We start from the raw sequence: 17,248 nt of genomic DNA on the forward strand, positions 1-17,248 counted from the left end.
TGAAATTAACCCCAAAATTTACTTCTATTTAATGTGGTAATTATCTTAATATATTTACCAAAAATTCTAACATTGTGGTTTATTAGCAACACTTGTAGCAAGTTCAAATGGAAGAAAACAAAAAATAAAATAGTCATTGCTTATTTAACAAAACTAGATAAACACCAAACTATAGCACTTGGAAAGGTTATACAGTGTTATACACTCAATCCTAAAAGCATTCTTTCAGAAATGTAAACAAGAATACATGTAACACTGTACAAAGTTTATCTGAGTATGCCAGTAGATACAGAAAATTATTTTTCTTTCTGCATCTTTACTTATTATAATAAATATACATTAATTTTTATTTTTGATATATGAAACTATTCTTTAATTTTGGGGACATCAAAGGCATACCAAATAAAACTGAAAGGCTACAAAAAATAATCAAATTTTAAATAGTCTCTTATGAGCATTAAAGTCATACTGACATGCAAGGAAACACAAAAAAACAAACAAAACAACCCTTGAAAAAATAACTTCAGTAATTTTTCTGAGGGGGGAATTAAGAAACAAAGGCAGTTTCATGATTCACAGATGTTAAGTTCTGAAGAATTTTAGTTTTTAAAAACAGAATGTCATAACTACAATTTATTAAGTCAATGATAGCTTAAATAGAAGAAATAAAATACAGAAATTCCTTTATGTTACTACCTGAAAGGACATCTGATAAATCAATTTCATCTGACTGGACACCAATGCTGCTGTTGTACACATTTTTACAAGAAGAGCCGCTCATTTCCAAATCAAAGAGGACTGGATCAAATGGTGAGCTATATAATCCATATCTGAAAAATAAAATAATGTCCTAACAATTTTCCTGTTGGCCATCTAATTAACAAATTACCTATTTACTTCCATTTGAAAGCAGTTTGACACAGGGCAAAAGGAAACACTAACCAGATTTAACCCACTAAATTCAGTGAATCTCAGTTATGTTCCCTGGAAACCTATACTCCAGAAGATATGGTGCCAGAGACTCAACAAATGTGATTCCAATAAACTGGTAGCTAATGAACCAAGATTGAATCTTCATCTGCACACTGAGGCAAGGAAGACATATCAGGCACCCTTCCCTCAATTCCATCATTAGTTACACTGACTCAGCAGAAAGTACAAAGGCTTTGAGTAAAATCTGATCAAAATCAAGATTTCTCCTCTAAAAAGATTAAAAAATCATCATGTTGAATAAAAATACTTCAAATATTGTTTCATTATGTTGGAAGTTTTTAGAAAAATCAACCAGCAGATGAAGAATAATAGTTAAGGCCTGTAAGCGCTTTATATAACTTCAACCACAAAGTTAGAACAGTAGAGAAATTATCTTATGCTTCTTCAATTAGCAAGAAATACCATTTTTAAGTATTTTAATACAATTGGTCCTCTGAATACTCATCTTCAGGACTTTCAAAATTGTTAAAAGGAATTATTTCAGAGAAAATAGAGGAAAAGAAAACCTTAGACTAATATGTAGAAAAAGGAAAAGCATGAATTAAATCAATTTTTGCAGGCAAATATATATTTTAGCAATTCTGTGCAAAGCTGGTATCATATCCTGAAAGATCCATTATCAGTCACTACGTATATTAAAATACCTTGTCTGAAGTAAAGCTTCCATTGGTGTTAGCCTGTCCTGTAACTGTTTGGACACAGCAGTAAGCAAAGATGCACAAGCTGTACTGCACCCAGCCAAATCTTCATCTTTAACATAATTCAGTAAGACAAAATACCAATAGACAGAACCTGAAAACAATAAAAGCAAATCAATGTTTCTTTTCCTCATTTTTCTCTAACAAAGAGAACATCATATTACATATTTATCAGTAAGTCCCCTTACGAAACAACTTACAAAGAAGGACCACCTCTTTGGAAGACTCTAAGAGGACAGTGACAGGGAATCTCCCATTTTTTAAGAAGTTTATCAAGTCAACCTAGTCATTCAGGTTTTCACTAACTTGAGATGACTCTAAGGGACATTTTAGAATAGCTGGAAAAGTACAGAAAAGTCTTGAAAACGATCCTCCCTGAAATACTGTTTGGTTTATACTAAAATTTTCAAAAACAGTGGATGGCAATGAGCTCCTAGCAAGTAAATATAGTTATGCTATACCGCCAGTTAGACACAGACCAACACAGCTCAAAAGATGATCATCATGGTGTATTCTAAGGCTCTTCTGTAAAATTTGAGATATCTAAGTACACTCCAGAATTTAAGCATCCTATCTTGAAGACCATCCTCAAAAAAACAACTTTAAACTGCAAAGACTATTAAAGTGAGCGACCAAGTCCAAAACATCTTACTCTATATAACATAAAGTTAACCGTTTTACCCAAAATATGTTCAAGAAAAATATAGATTCTTTATCCAAATTAATGATAATATAACCACTTATCAACTAACTTTGAGCACTATTTTTCTATAATACCACAAAGATCAAATCCTTGTGAAATATATTTATCTCATTGAGACAACTTGTTGAATAAATTGATTAAACAAAAGACTGTAAAAAATGTCTACAAAAAGATAATGTTAGGTTTAGAAGGGCAAATTAGTAGCTCTTCATAGCAACTAAAATGGCACAAAATATTGAAAATACTTGTAAAATTTTTATTGCTTTATGTATGTGCTATTTTAGGGGGACTGCTTTATAAAGTGCTACTTGATAACTACATTCATTCTTTTCTTTTTCCACATTCATTCTTGAATGGCATGTTTATAGTCTTCAGGTGCTTTAAAAACCTACTGGCCCCTTTTCTAGTTCTAGCTGCCAAAGTCCCAGCAATCACACACAATACACGCACGGACCATTTTCCTTAGGTCATCTCTCTGGCACCTACTGGCATTTTAGCAAATTTGGGAAGATGTGATCTATAGTCTGTGAACAACCAAACAACTCAACAATTTGAACGAGGTATAGAAAACGTATGAATTGAGATGACTTGCTATTTACTTAACTCTCCCACTTTTTCCAACCAGTATTACTGAACAGAGTATCTGCCCACCTTCTCACAATCTGCCAACCCTTAGAGAAGCTAGAGAAAAAAGAGGGGTAACTGAGGGGAAAATGTTGACTACATAATCTCAAATATATTGTGAGATATTTCCTATGACTACTGTTATTTGTGAGAAAACTAATTTCACATACCACCAGTTGCTGCTGCAGGTAAAAATGACATATTCTCAAGTAAGGCCTTCAACAGAACAGATCCAAATCCTGGTTGACACGGGTCACATTTGCCATTACTGAAAAAATTTAGAAGAAAAAAACTTAAATGTATCACCCAATGTCTAAATTCAATCCTAAACATGCTGTAGTACCTAAAACTAAATTTTAAAATGTATTCATACAGATTACAAGAAAAATCTGCCTTAAAGCCCCATATACACGCAGAAAGAACACAAGGACTGATTATACTGAAGGTCTTTGTCACGGTTTTCCTTTGCATTAAACCATTCTCTTCACCAAAAAGGATTAACAAGCAGGCATAGGCATTACTGACTATCAGCTTTTAAACATTTCCTAGATGGTTTAAGTCTCAGGGTCTAGAAGAAAGGTCTACACAACGTTACAAATAAACCTGGTAAGAATGTCACGTAACAGGGAATAATGCCTCAGGTGAAGAATCAAACGACAATCAGGGAAGATAAAAAGTGGGGAAGGGTTCCCCTTACAAAACTTCCCAAAACACTACCAATAGGTAAAGAAGCCTGGTAGACTTCTTTTATTAAAAGACTTATGCAAGTCGACATTTTCCCCCTAATTCCCCCTAAAAACCTAAAACTCTTTCTTAGAATCTCAATAATCCTCAGGGCACCTGAGTGGTTCAGTCGGTTTAGCATCCAACTCTTGATTTCACCTCATATCATGATATCAGAGTTTGTTCCTGAGTTCAAGTGCCACATTGGGCCCCACGTTGACCTTGGAATTCTCTCCCCTCCCCTGCCCCTCCCATCCCCTTCCCCTGTTCGTGTTTCTTCTCTCTCTCAAAATAAGTAAATAAACTTAAAAAAAAAAACCAGAATCTCAGGCGCCCAGGTAGCTCAGTTGGTTAAGCATCTGACTTTGCCTCAGGTCACGATCTTCTGGTTCATGAGTTTGAGCCTCACATAAGGCCATCTGGCACGCTCTCACTCTCAAAAATAAATAAATATTTAAAAAAAAAAAAAAAAAAAAAAGACTGGGTAACCCTCATCAACTTTCGAGATTTTTTTAACTTATGAAAATTCTTCTGTTATACATTCATTCACCAAGTATCAAATTACACTACAGACACAGCATCACCTATCAAACTATAGCTGCACCTACAAAGTGTACTTTCAACTTAAAAAACCACTAACCTAATGCACAAGGCTAGAAATCGGGCACACTTATGGGCTATGCTGCGTCCCGCCTCAAAGAAGCATACACGCACAATGTCTGGAAGACATTTTCGTGTTTTTGAAAGCAGGCTCTCATTTCCTTCTTTGGAGCTGCAAAACAATAGCAGATGTTTAGACTCATCTTGAACTTCTACTCATAATTTCCAAATAGCTATCATCAGTTGTTAGTAAAATCTTAATTATTAACCTTCCAGGTCCATTCGAATGTACTCCAGCTAACCAACAAAGGGTATCCAACACAAGGCTCTGGGCATGTTCTGTGATTTGGCCATCATCTGCTTTTCTACAAAGAGTGTTAAGAAGCTTCTCATGAAATTCTGAAAACTGTAACATAGCACATCGTTGCACTCTAAAAAACAGAAGATATAAACACATTAACAACCAAAATAGAACAGTTATGACTAAACCTACCACAACCTGGTTGGTTATTTGAAATCATGAATATCACAATTTAAAATATGTTTTTGAAAATTAAATATTAACAATGGAATGTTGACCTATTAATTTAAGGTTATGGTATTAAAAGGTCAAAACAGCATATAAGCAATACTTGGTTTATAGAAAGTTTTAAAAGAAATGAAGTTTACAATAATGTACTATATTCTGACAAAGAGTGAATAAAACTTCAAATTATATTTATGTCTTTCCTCGTTCTACAAATATTATATTCCTGGTATATACCAAGCACTGTACAGATACCTGGGATAAACCAATGAAGTAGAAAGATAATTCATACCCTCATTGAGATTACAAATACTTAAGTGAAATGGAGACCAAACAAAAATTTTCAAGTAAAACATTTAAAAATTTTATGTGTGGGGTGCTTGGGTGGTTCAGTTTGTTAAGCGTCCAACTTTGGCTCAGGTCATGAACTCGAGGTTACTGAGTTCAAGCCCCATGTCGGGCTCTGTGCTAACAGCTCAGAGCCTGGAGCCTGCTTCAGGTTCTGTGACTCCCTGTCTCTGTGCCCCCGCCCTGCCTGTCCCCCGCTCACACTCTGTCTCTCACATAAATAAACATAAATTTTTTTTTTTTCAATTTTACATGTGTGTGTTAACGTTTATTAGAATTCATCCTTTGTACATTTATTACCAAGAGAATAGCAGAAGAAGGAAATGAGGTTACCTTTCCTTAGAAATTGAAGTTTTCTTAAATCTTCGAATGGTGACTGAGACCTCTTGCAGTAAGTCACAGCCCCGGAGGTTCTCAGATTTGCGGGCGCTACTTGAATTTTCATTCTTAACGTTAGATGATTTTTCCTAAACATACAAAAACAAATAACTCAATGAACAAACAAATGAAACTAAAAAAGCATTTACCATTTAAATAAAGTTTTTTTTAAAAAGGAAAATAACTGTATTATGACTATCAAAACAAACACCAAATTAAAATGAAAGCTTTTACCCTCATATTCAGTAAATGACTAATTTCCCCCAGTATTTATAATGGGGAAAAAACAAAGTGGCTGTTTTAAAGGCAATAACCCAATGATTATAGATTAGAAAGCCAAAGTCCTGAGTCCAAGTCCCAGCCACAGCACTTAGAAGCGATATGAAATACGACAGCTCCCCATCTCCAAGGTTCACTCACTTTCAATATGAAAAATGGAGATAATAATAGCACCTGCTCTGCCTACCTCAGAGTTATTTTGAGGATTAAATCAGATAAAGTACACAGAAGTCCTTGAAAAATTGGAAGACCTATACAAATATAAGATGATTGGTGTTACTGATATTGCTATTGTTGCTTATGAATAATGATGATAGAGAAACAAAAATCTCCAGAGTTCAGGAAAATCCAAGATTAGACAATTATGAAGAGACTGCATGGTACACAGCTAGTTGTAGAAAATCAACCTTGAAATTAGGATTTATCTCTAACATTACTCCCCAACTTCTCTTCCTGCATCCTCCCAAATGTTTACCCAAAAAAAAGTGGTGAGTTACCAGTAAAGGACATAGAAACAAACTCTAAAACCTAAATAAAGAGGTATTATGGTCTAAAACAATTATAAAGGGAAATATCTGCTAACAATTACTCTGCTGAGCATACTTTATAAACGCTTGCTTACAGTTAATTCAAAATAAATTCTTCTTAATTGTATTTTTAAAGTCAGTCACTGCAAGGAAAAATTATAAACAAAGTATCTATTGAAAAATCAATAAAGGGTCATACTACTTCAAGAGTGTGTCAGATCTTGTCCGCCATGTCTATAATAGCACTGCTGTAGTTCAAAACGGCACAGCTTCATACCTTGCCTGCTGCAACTTTTGCCAAGAGTGAAGCAAGTGAATAACCCTTGTTACTCTGGTGTTTTAAGGATGGAAGTCTTACTACCGGGCGTATACCACCATTACAGATCTCATCGGTTCCTCTTTCATTTACTGCCTTGACGTGGATTAAAAAGGAACGGTATTTTCCTCCTGCCATACCTAGAGGAGCCAACACAGAATGGGAAAAATAACCAAATCACCAAAAGAACGACTTGTTTTTCACCTTAACAGAGCAAGTTATGTAATTAATTCCACAAATTTTCAAATTATTGAGTCTAATCACTGAATAACCTTCATATGTTGGTAGCAAAATAACAAAAAGCACAGGGGCTATACCAACAACAGAAGACAGAAAATTCTGACTAAATGTTACAAACATTTTGCATATCTTTCCCTGGTGAAATGATACATTTTAATAACATTTTGTCAACTATGGGAAAAACACAAAGATAAAACTACCTTTCAGTGAGCACCACTGATCGATAATGAAGGTATCATTCTGTGAATGCATCCGGTCCTCTTACAGACACACGCACACAGACATGCGCACATATACACGAGCACAAAAAGCACAGGCTTTGGCGTCACGACCTGGGTCTGAATAATGGCTCAGTTATTTATTAGGCATGTGCCCGATAATCTCCTGTGGTCCAGTTCCTTCAAATGTAAAATGGGAATAAGGGTACCTACCTCAAAAGTACCTAACACACAATTGTGCATGGCACAAACAGAGCACTCAATAAATACTGGTCGTTACTATCACCAGTACATTTTGCTTCCTTTTAACTAAACTGAGATCATACCACACAATGCATATGTAAAATATACTGCAAAAATAACCTCAAATTAATACACTCACCAGTAAACCATCAGCCTATTGTTATCTCACAGGTATTAAATCCTTCTGTAATTACAAAAGCTACTTTTGTTGTTTTCCACTGATCCACCTGCCTATTGTGCTAACATTACACGGTTATAATCTTCTTATTGTTGTGTTATTACTCTTTGTTTTAGTATCTGACAAGACCCTCCCTCTCTGTTTTCTTTTTCCAAACCTCTTTGACCCAGATCTTCCTTTTACTCTAAAAATTTAGCAATCATTTTCTCCAGTACCAAAGATTTCTAGAGAATTTGGTAAGGAAAAAAAATCATCTTCAGTAAATTCTAGGAAAGTTAACACTTTTAAATTTAGTCTTTTGAAATACATGTCATATAATTCCACCCTCCATTTTGTCAAAGCCAACATCTTTATATTCATATACAAATTTACGTTTCACAGTCTCATTCAACAAAAGTTAAGTTATACTCTCAGCAATACGAGAAATCTTATTAGCCTTGCTCACTGCTGTATCGCAGCACGTAGCATAATACACCACAGGAGGTCATAAACTTAATGAATGAATGAGCTGTAGTCAAGAGAGCACATTAAAACTCGTATGCAGGGGCGCCTGGGTGGCTCAGTCGGTTGAGTGCCAACTTCGGCTCAGGTCACGATCTCGCGGTCCGTGAGTTCGAGCCCCGCATCGGGCCCCTGTGCTGACAGCTCAGAGCCCGGAGCCTGTTTCAATTCTGTGTCTCCCTCTCTCTGGCCCTCCCCCATTCATGTTCTGTCTCTCTCTGTCTCAAAAATAAATAAACGTTAAAAAAAAAAATTTAAAAAAAAAAAAACTCGTATGCAACACATACTATGCATCTAACGGTAAATGTGTAAATGTGGACAGCTATTATGAAGGGAATGTACACAAATGAAAATCGTTGTTATTTAGGTGGTGAGGTACTTTCTGGCTTGAGGAAGGATCACCACATCCCATCCCACATCCAAATTTACTTTAATAATCAAGGTAGGTACTTTGTTGTTGGCTTTTTTAATTTACTGGGATATGAAGGCTGATATATAAACATCCTACTACTGTAATATCTATCATCTACATAAGAGCCAATTACTTTTAAATACACATTAATTAAAATGTGTATATGTGAGAAACTCAATAATTACATCTGATGTTATCAAAACTCTTCTATAAAAACCCTCAAAAGGAAATATTACAATAAAAATAAATAAATAAAATACAACAAATCAAGACAGAGAACTCTAAGTTGACAGGAAAGGCAACCATGCCAGAACATGTCACCTGGTTACTCAAAAAAGCTCTGCTATACCACACTAAGTCTGCAAATATTCATTTTTTTATGCTTTCTCAAAAAGTACTGAAACCTCCAAAACACAGAAAGTAGTATCAGAGTCACTTCTGAGAAGAAGGGACCACAGTTATCAGAAAACTGGTGCAACTATTAATGCAAATCCCAAACAAAAAAGTATCTTAGTTTTGTGAGACCAGTTTAAAAAAATCTATTTCACATTTGTGGCATTATCTATCCTGCGTTTGTAAAATATGTTACTTCACCTTTAACAAGTTTGGGGCTTGTTAATGTCAACATCCCAGCATGCCCTGAGAGATCAAGGCCACTAGCAAGCCATACTGGTCCACACAGAATGTCTTCTTTGTGATCTTCTAAAAATGGACACAATCTAAGACCTAAAAAGAAAAAAAACATCATTTTCTTTTAAATTAGCTTATAATTTAAAAATAAGTAATAAGCAAATATCTATCCCATTTATGATACCACCACACAATATACCATAATTCGAATGTGTTCAAGTAAGAATTCACTATCATGCTAAGGAAATATAGTCAAAGATCTGATATATTTTCACATATCTGACATATGTTGCTTTCCATTCCCATATTATTTACATTCACCTTGATTTTCCAAAAATATTATAAAACCATGACATGATTTTAAATCTTGGGATATTAAAAAACAAGAATGCAAGTATTAGCGCAGCTGTGTTCACAAAGATGAGCTGAAAGTTAAAGCATATTGCCAAAGCAGAATTACAGGTTATTTTTAATTGTATTTTTAAAACCATGTTTTTGCAAGCCATAAGGAAATCTTTGCCCAACATGATGCATTTTGGATCACTATTCCTTTTACTGTCATGGACAACAGCTCTGTAATTTCACTCACACTGTGATTCCTCTACATCCATGTGCTGCATTTCTTCATTCAAATCAACCAGGGACGGTTTCCCATTTTGTTCCACTTCAATGTTAAGAGCTGGAGACAAAGGAAAGGTGATCTGCCTATCTACTGCTGTTTCTAGAGGATAAAAATATTAGTAAACTTAATTTTGCTTAATATCAATAATTTATGTGCCTGAAATTCTAAAACCTTGTTATATTGGGAACTACTGTGATTTTTATCACAGATGCTACAAAATGGTTGTCAGAAGAAGAAAAAAATTAGGTCCCATTGTTTCATACACTATTCTCTCTTTTAATGGAATTCAATATTCGCCTGAGAAATAATTTGCTGGCAGCTAAACTAAAAGTTCATACCCTAGACTGCAGAGTACAAACACCTGCAAAGTTTTCAAAACACCAGTGCCTAAATCCTAGACCCAATTAAAATAGAATCTGTCATGATTCAAAAAATGCACCACACACACACACACACACACACACACACACACACACACACACACGTACATACGTATTTTTGAAAATAAGGAATTTTTCGTGTTTCATTGTTTCTACCCCTTGGTGTAAAGCAGCCATGTGATATGGTAATATGCAATTATCTCCAGCCTTTTAAATTAACCGATTAAGCAGTAAACACCAGACAGTAACGTCTAGTTCCCAACATGTTACATGTGTACAATCTATTCAACGAACTCAAAATACCAAAGTCTGAACTTGTAAAAAAAAAAAAAACAAAAAAACAAATAAAGTTGGGTGTATTTCTGGCATTATGTGAAAGGCTGAGTTTCACCAATAGTCTTAAGAGTATATGACTTCATTAACAAAGTTCTTTTCCCAATAGGGTCTCCACATAGGAAGAAAAACATGTAAGTCTAGTAGTGATGAAAGTGAAACTAATTTAGAAAGGAACTAACTGAATTTCCCAAATAGCATAATTACATTATTCCAGTTTATGCACTTCCATACAATACTGAACTACCAAAAACCTCTAAAATGTTCTAGAAGTAACTTTTTCTAAAATAAAACGACCAAGAGCAGAGCAGAAAACAAATATGGGGGTAGGGGAGAGAGCAGAGAGGAGGCAGGGGAGGGATATGAAACCTAGACAGTCAAGTTGAAAATCAGTTTGTTTGTTTTTTTTTAAAGAAATCAACTGCAAAATCTTCAAATATAAATTCTGATTCATTCTTACCATTGACTTTCCCTAAGCCCGGAGCTTTATTTTTCAGCAGTGTCACTTGTATCTGCGGAATATTGGTGATGTTTGAGTTCAAAACAAATTTGAAGTCCACATGTCCAACCATACAGGCTTTAGGTAGAACCAATTCAAACACATGTTCATCCCAGCTATTGCTGTCAAATAAGGGGGAAAATGCTAAATACAGCAAAAATCTTTCGCTGACCAAAACCACATTGTCATTAACACTTTTCATATTCTTGGATTTGCAGCCTCCAACAAAACTCAGTGCCTCTCAATGGGATCAAGAGAGAAGACAAGCAGCTCCCAAAAGAGAGGTTAATCTTAGCGCAATAATTGATCTTACCTTAGAAAGTGACACCTACCCTGTGAACTGAACATTACAATAAACCCTGTTTCTTACACTATGGAGCATTATGCATCAGAATTGTCTGCAGATTCCTGGGCCCCACCCGAAATCTATAAGTGGAGTCCCAGGAATCTGCATTTTAAAACAAGAACTTCTTGGGGCGCGTGGGTGGCTCAGTCAGTTAAGTGTCTGACTCTTGCCCTTGGCTTAGGTCATGATCTCACGGTCTGTGGGATCGAGCCCCACACCACGCTCTGCGCTGACAGCTTACTGTCTTTCTATCCCCACTAGGATAGAAATTCCAGCGACAACCATATTACTAGTGTCTACAGGAGTGACTGCACAAAGCAACCATTTATCTATCTAGTAAATCAACTTGTGAACTGAGTGACCAAACTAATTGCAATGGTGGATTACTCTCACTATTTTATCCTACAACTAAGAATATAGAAATTTCCAAAATTAAGGTGACAAATCAAAAGAAAAAAGTTATTAATAGAAAAAGTTAAGAAAAACAATATATCTAAGAATTTTATGTTGCCTCTAACAAATATATAATGTAGACTTAAAATTTAATACCCTGAAACAATGTTTTACCTGTCAGTCTGTAGTTTCCAAGTTCTAGTATGCTGAGCAGCATCTCCGTGGTGTTGCTGATGTAAATGTTGAGGATGCCTCCTTTGCTGCTGTTCTTGCTGAACTTCTACCCAGCATGGAGGAACAGTGGCTGAAAACCGTGGGGTCAAAGTCTCAAAGCGGGTTAGCTCCACTAGAGATGTCAGGATGTCAAGGGTGAATGGCTGGTCCACCAACAAATCAACTCCTTAACAACAGTAAATATTGAATTTGAAATAGGTTTTTAAAACAAAGTAGTTTTAATCTGTGTTTTCTGCCTAATCAATTACAACAACTGCAAAATATCCTTAAAGGTGTTATATATACATATATATACGTATATATATACACACACATGTATATGTATATATGTGTGTGTGTGTATATATATATATATGTATGTGTGTGTGTGTGTGTGTGTATATATATATATATTTTTTTTTTTTTTTTTTAATTTTTCAGAAAGACAGAGACAGGTCAAATAGAGGAACGGCAGAGAGAGAGAGAGGAAGAGAGAAAATCCCAAGCAGGGTCTGCGCTGCCAGCAAAGAGCCAGACGTGGGGCTCAAACTCACGAAACTGTGAGATCAGGATTTGAGGCAAAACCAAGAGTTGAACACTTAACCAAATGAGCCACCCAGGTGCCTCTCTTGAGAGTTATTAATGAGAGCTAAGAGATCTACAGGCAAATGAAGAAACTAGCACTGACTACATAATGGCCACAATGAAAATCCACTTGAATATTTTAGATTACAGACAGGGTACCTCTTACTGGACAAACCCAAACTCAACCTGTTAGAAGAGCCTTGACTGGGGTGCCTGGGCGGCTCAGTCGGTTGAGCATCCAACTCTTGATATCAGCTCAAGTCATGACCCCAGGGTTGTGGGATCGAGCCATGAGTTGGGCTCTGTGCTGAGCATAGAGTCTGCTTAAGATATTCTCTCTTTCTCTCTCTCTCTCTCTCTCTCTCTCTCTCTCTCGCTTCCCCCTTCTAGCCTTCTCCCCTGCTTGTGTGTTCTCTCAAAAATAAAAATAAAAATAAAAATAAAAATAAAGAGAAAACACAGTCCTGACTGAGCTCTAACCAGCCCTAAGTTAATAAGGGCAACAAAAGTAGTGCTGAAAGGCAAGCCAAATCTGTATCAAACCAATAAATAACTTTTAGACTTTGTTATTTACAAAACAAAATGCTAAGCATCAGTAAGTACATAACATCTGCCCTTTTTTACTTCATAAAAAAGTAATTTTAAAAAGGCAAAGCTATACTGATGGCAAATAAATACTTACAAGCTAAAAGCTTAGGGAATAAAATGTGTTAAGAGCTAAGGGTAAAACATTAACAGCACTAACAGCATTAACTGTGGAAGCACAAAGAAGAGTTTAGGGTAACATGTAAACAGCATGAAATGGAATCATATACTTAAGAAATCATGAAAAATTTATTGTAACTAAACACAGAGAAGAAAATTATAGAGTTACTTCAACGAAGTCCACAAAGCAAATTAGAATTTCAACAGGAGTAACATGTTAGCATTACTTTCTCTGAAAAAGCAGCTCTGGAGGGCAGTACAGAAAGAACATAGATAGGAGAAGACGTACGAACAACAAACAAAAACAAACCTGTGTAATGATGCACAATGGGGCAACAAAAATCTGAATATCGTGCCCCAGGGAGAGAGTATTTTTTTAGCTTTTCAATTCCAGTAGTGATATTAGTAATATTAGCCACTCCATTGATTTTATACTCACTTAATGAACTCCTCTATTTCATGCTATTTCCCTCCCTAACTATACCAAAAGCTCCTTAATGGCCAAAATTGTGTTTTTGCCTCTTAGGTGACATGGCCAATATTGGCCAACCTACCACAGGTGAAAAAGCATTTTTTATTTTAATGTTTACAACAATTTCTAACTACAGAAAAAAATAGTGATATATAATAAACAAAATCAAGCCTAGTAAAAGAATGGCAACCAGGAAATGAATTCCCTCAACTAAGTAACCAACAGTTGACTGTAAAAACTGAAAGAATGTTTAAGATTATTTAAGTAAGAATCAGAAACCTTTGAACATCACAAGAATTTCTGTTTTAAGAGTCATTTAAAAACTCAGTATCATACCTGAAATGCCAGGACTTGAAGGATTTGATAAAGGTTTGGAACCTTCTGAAGATGGTTCTATTCCTTTAGAAAGAGCTCCATCCACTAGTATATCAGCTTCATCAATATCGTCACAAGCTCCTCCAATTTGGAGAAAATGAAGCTCACCGCCTACAGTGTAGTAAAATTTTATCAACAAAGGCACACAGAGTATGGGTAAACATAGAAGTGCACACTACATCGGTAAGAAACTTAATTTAGTATCATTCAACAGGCAGATAAAGGGGGCTGCCAAAGTGACATATATCCCAGAATTTAGAAATTAAGTTGACAAGGCACTTCAAAATGAAAATTTAATAAAGAAAATGGCAAACACATAAACATATATGAAAACAGTTATTTACCTAGTACTAACTACATGTAAAACACTACCTTAAATGCTTAAAAATTCATTTAATCTTCACAAAAACCCTTGAGATAAGGACTATTACTGTGACCACTTTACAGATAAGGAAACTGATGCATCAGCTCTGTATCTCAGAAGTAACGAAAATAGAGTCTTAATTTTTTGAAGTATTCATAATGAAATGACATTCAGTTTCTATTTTTTATATCTCTCACATAAAAAAACTGAAAGCAAACTTAGCAAATATTTAAGACAAAAATCAATGTATAAAAGTATATTCTAACAAAAGTATTTAGAGATTCACTTCCACCATGACAGAACAGAATAAGGAAGATGATAAATCCACTTCCTGAAAACCAACTTACAAAGCTAGACAGAACTGTCCTTCAACCAGGGTGGGTGGGGCAAGCCATGAAAACCAGAAGGACTGCTACTGCAGAGAGGACAGCTGTCAGTTTAAAGGGCTCAGTGGCAACAAAAATGAGGTATATCAGCTCTGCTACCTGAAGTCAAGACCCTGTCTGGAGCAAGCAAAGCACTTAATAGAAAGTTGTAAGAAGTGAAAAGAAACATAGGGGGCTTGGTAAACTCTCCACATACTACACAAGGATCAGAGGTTGTACACATGTGTAGCAAAACCAGACCTGGCCCAAGCTATTCATATATTCTCAGTCAACTAAGTCCCATGCATATGCAGAAAAGATGTGAGAGGGCATAACATAAAATAAAAACAAAGAAAACAAAAGCCAAGGCACACCTGGATACAGACTTACTGGTGAGGTTACTTAAGCACAATCACTTATCAAAATCTTTGGCTGACCACTAAGCCACGTGGACACAGAGGCAACAAACGAATACCAGGGGGGTAAAATGACGAGAGACATGACTGCAAGACTGAAAAGAAACGACTTACAGAAATATAGTCCTGGTGGGTTAGCAAACAAACAAAGCAACAACAACCTCCAAAGTGGGGGGAATCAGAATCCAGAATTCTACAATGTTATTTAAAACGTTCAGTATTAAATTAAGAACTGTAAGACATGTGAAAAAAGAGTGACCCATGCCTAAGGAAAACAAAATCACTGAGAAATATCTCTGAGTTCCCAAGATTTAGATTTGGCAGACAAGGACTTCAAAGAAGCCACTGTGAATATTTTTACAGAATAACAGGAAATCAGGTATGGAGAATTACAGGAACAAATGGTGGAAATGACTCAACAAGTGAAGAATCTCAACAACAAAAAATTATTTTAAAGAACAAAAGGGAAATTCTGGAGTTGAAACATAAAATTCCTAAAATGAAAAGTTCACCAGAGAGACTCAAAGCAGATTTGAGAGGGCAGAAGGAATCATAAAATAAAAACTGAGTATAACTAATTAGCCAATCTGAATAAAAGAAAAAGATTTTTTTTTTTTAAGTGAAAATCATCTCAGATACATAGGACAGATCAAGTATAAGAGGGTACATGTAATGGGAATTCCAGAAAAAAGAGAAGAGAACAAGGCAAGGGGGAAACTGATGAAATACTGGGAAAAAACTCCCAAATTTGAAGAAAAACATTACACTGCAAATCCAACCAATTCAATGAACTTCAAGTCGGAGAAATACAAAGAGAGTCACAGATACCTATGTTATAGTCAAACTGCTCCAAGTTACTCAGTGAGAAAATCTTAAATGCAACAAGTTAAATATGACTCATCAGGTGGAATAACTACGATGCAAAATGAAACAAGTGCAGAAATAGTCAACCAATAACTGTACATTCAGTACTACCCTCAACGATGAAAGAAAACAATACCAAATTTACACACACACACACACACAGGTACCAGAAATGATAAGGTGGTAAACATAATGTATATTTTTTCTCATTTCTTTGAAAACTTTTTCCAAAGACAAAGATGGTAGAAAACAACTTTTTGGTTGGGTTTATAACTTATCTAAATGTAAAATATATAAAACCATAGTGGCACAAGGGGACAAGAAAAAAAAGATCAAAGTATATTTTACTAGAATTAAGTAATTAGCATTATTTTAAAGTAGACTGTGACAAATTAAATCACTAAGAACAGAACTCCAAAAAAAGTATTTAAAAAACAATATATAAACAAAGGCAGCAGTAACGTCACACCAAACAGCTGAGTGGGAAGTTCTAGGTAGGGAGCTCTAGAGGTCAGCTACTGAACTAGAAAGAGTGACTGAGAAATCAACTATTTCCGAACTCTGGAACCCAACCAGAAACAGCAATCAGAGGATGCTTCATAAAAGGAAAGGCTGCTGATCTTCCCTGAAAGTAGAACCCACTGCCACCCCCCATTCCTCAGCCCTGTGCCAGCCATGGGGAAAGTGGCCCACACTTCTGGAGTGCCTGGCTGGTGGCAGGGTGGACAGTAGTGACCTTATTTCCTTGTTTCACATACAGGTATATGTATGTGTATGTATATTCTATTTGTGAACTTTAATCAAACACAGCCGCATCAAATCTACCTTTAAGTACATTATTACTATTTGAAATTAACTTACAACATTAGTTATAGATTTTAATCAAAAGGTTCAATAATTCTCCACGAGACAACGAGTTTTATGTTATCTGAATATACTCTTAGGACAATGTCATGTCCATCTGATTCAGTCTGCAAACCTTTTTAAAAATTTTACAACTGCTTTATGGACTGTCCTATACATTTTAACACATCAACTTTTCTTTCCTCTTTTTTGTTACTAATGTTTTCAAATGCATCTTCATCAGTTAATCCTTGAAGAACTAGGGGATAATTTTCAAAGTGATTAATTTCGCAGGCTTTTTCTTGTCCTTGGATTCATCTGGATAAGTTCTCTATC

At 35.4% G+C, this 17,248-nt stretch overlaps 1 protein-coding gene across 9 annotated transcripts in view; it reads right to left on the reverse strand.

Annotated features, from left to right (window-relative positions):
• Positions 1-17,248, reverse strand: part of BIRC6 (baculoviral IAP repeat containing 6) — a 224,370-nt gene that overhangs the window by 149,017 nt on the left and 58,105 nt on the right. For 5 of the 9 annotated variants that reach the window (XR_006200904.1, XM_042933283.1, XM_042933284.1 and 2 more), the window contains exons 11-22: positions 14,022-14,171; positions 11,885-12,110; positions 10,933-11,093; positions 9,727-9,858; positions 9,102-9,233; positions 6,677-6,855; positions 5,549-5,682; positions 4,611-4,772; positions 4,382-4,513; positions 3,189-3,286; positions 1,638-1,785; positions 697-830 (exon numbers count right to left, since the gene is read on the reverse strand). Coding sequence is in view for 8 of the 9 variants with exons in the window: in XM_042933283.1 (XP_042789217.1) it covers positions 697-830; positions 1,638-1,785; positions 3,189-3,286; positions 4,382-4,513; positions 4,611-4,772; positions 5,549-5,682; positions 6,677-6,855; positions 9,102-9,233; positions 9,727-9,858; positions 10,933-11,093; positions 11,885-12,110; positions 14,022-14,171 (1,788 nt within the window). In the remaining variant the exon portion in view is untranslated. The remainder of the gene's footprint in view (positions 1-696; positions 831-1,637; positions 1,786-3,188; positions 3,287-4,381; positions 4,514-4,610; positions 4,773-5,548; positions 5,683-6,676; positions 6,856-9,101; positions 9,234-9,726; positions 9,859-10,932; positions 11,094-11,884; positions 12,111-14,021; positions 14,172-17,248) is intronic. The other 4 variants (XM_042933288.1, XM_042933287.1, XM_042933286.1 and 1 more) reach the window with 2 other exon arrangements.

Source organism: Panthera leo, chromosome A3 (genome assembly GCF_018350215.1).
Source record: "Panthera leo isolate Ple1 chromosome A3, P.leo_Ple1_pat1.1, whole genome shotgun sequence".
Taxonomy (NCBI): Eukaryota; Metazoa; Chordata; class Mammalia; order Carnivora; family Felidae; genus Panthera; species Panthera leo.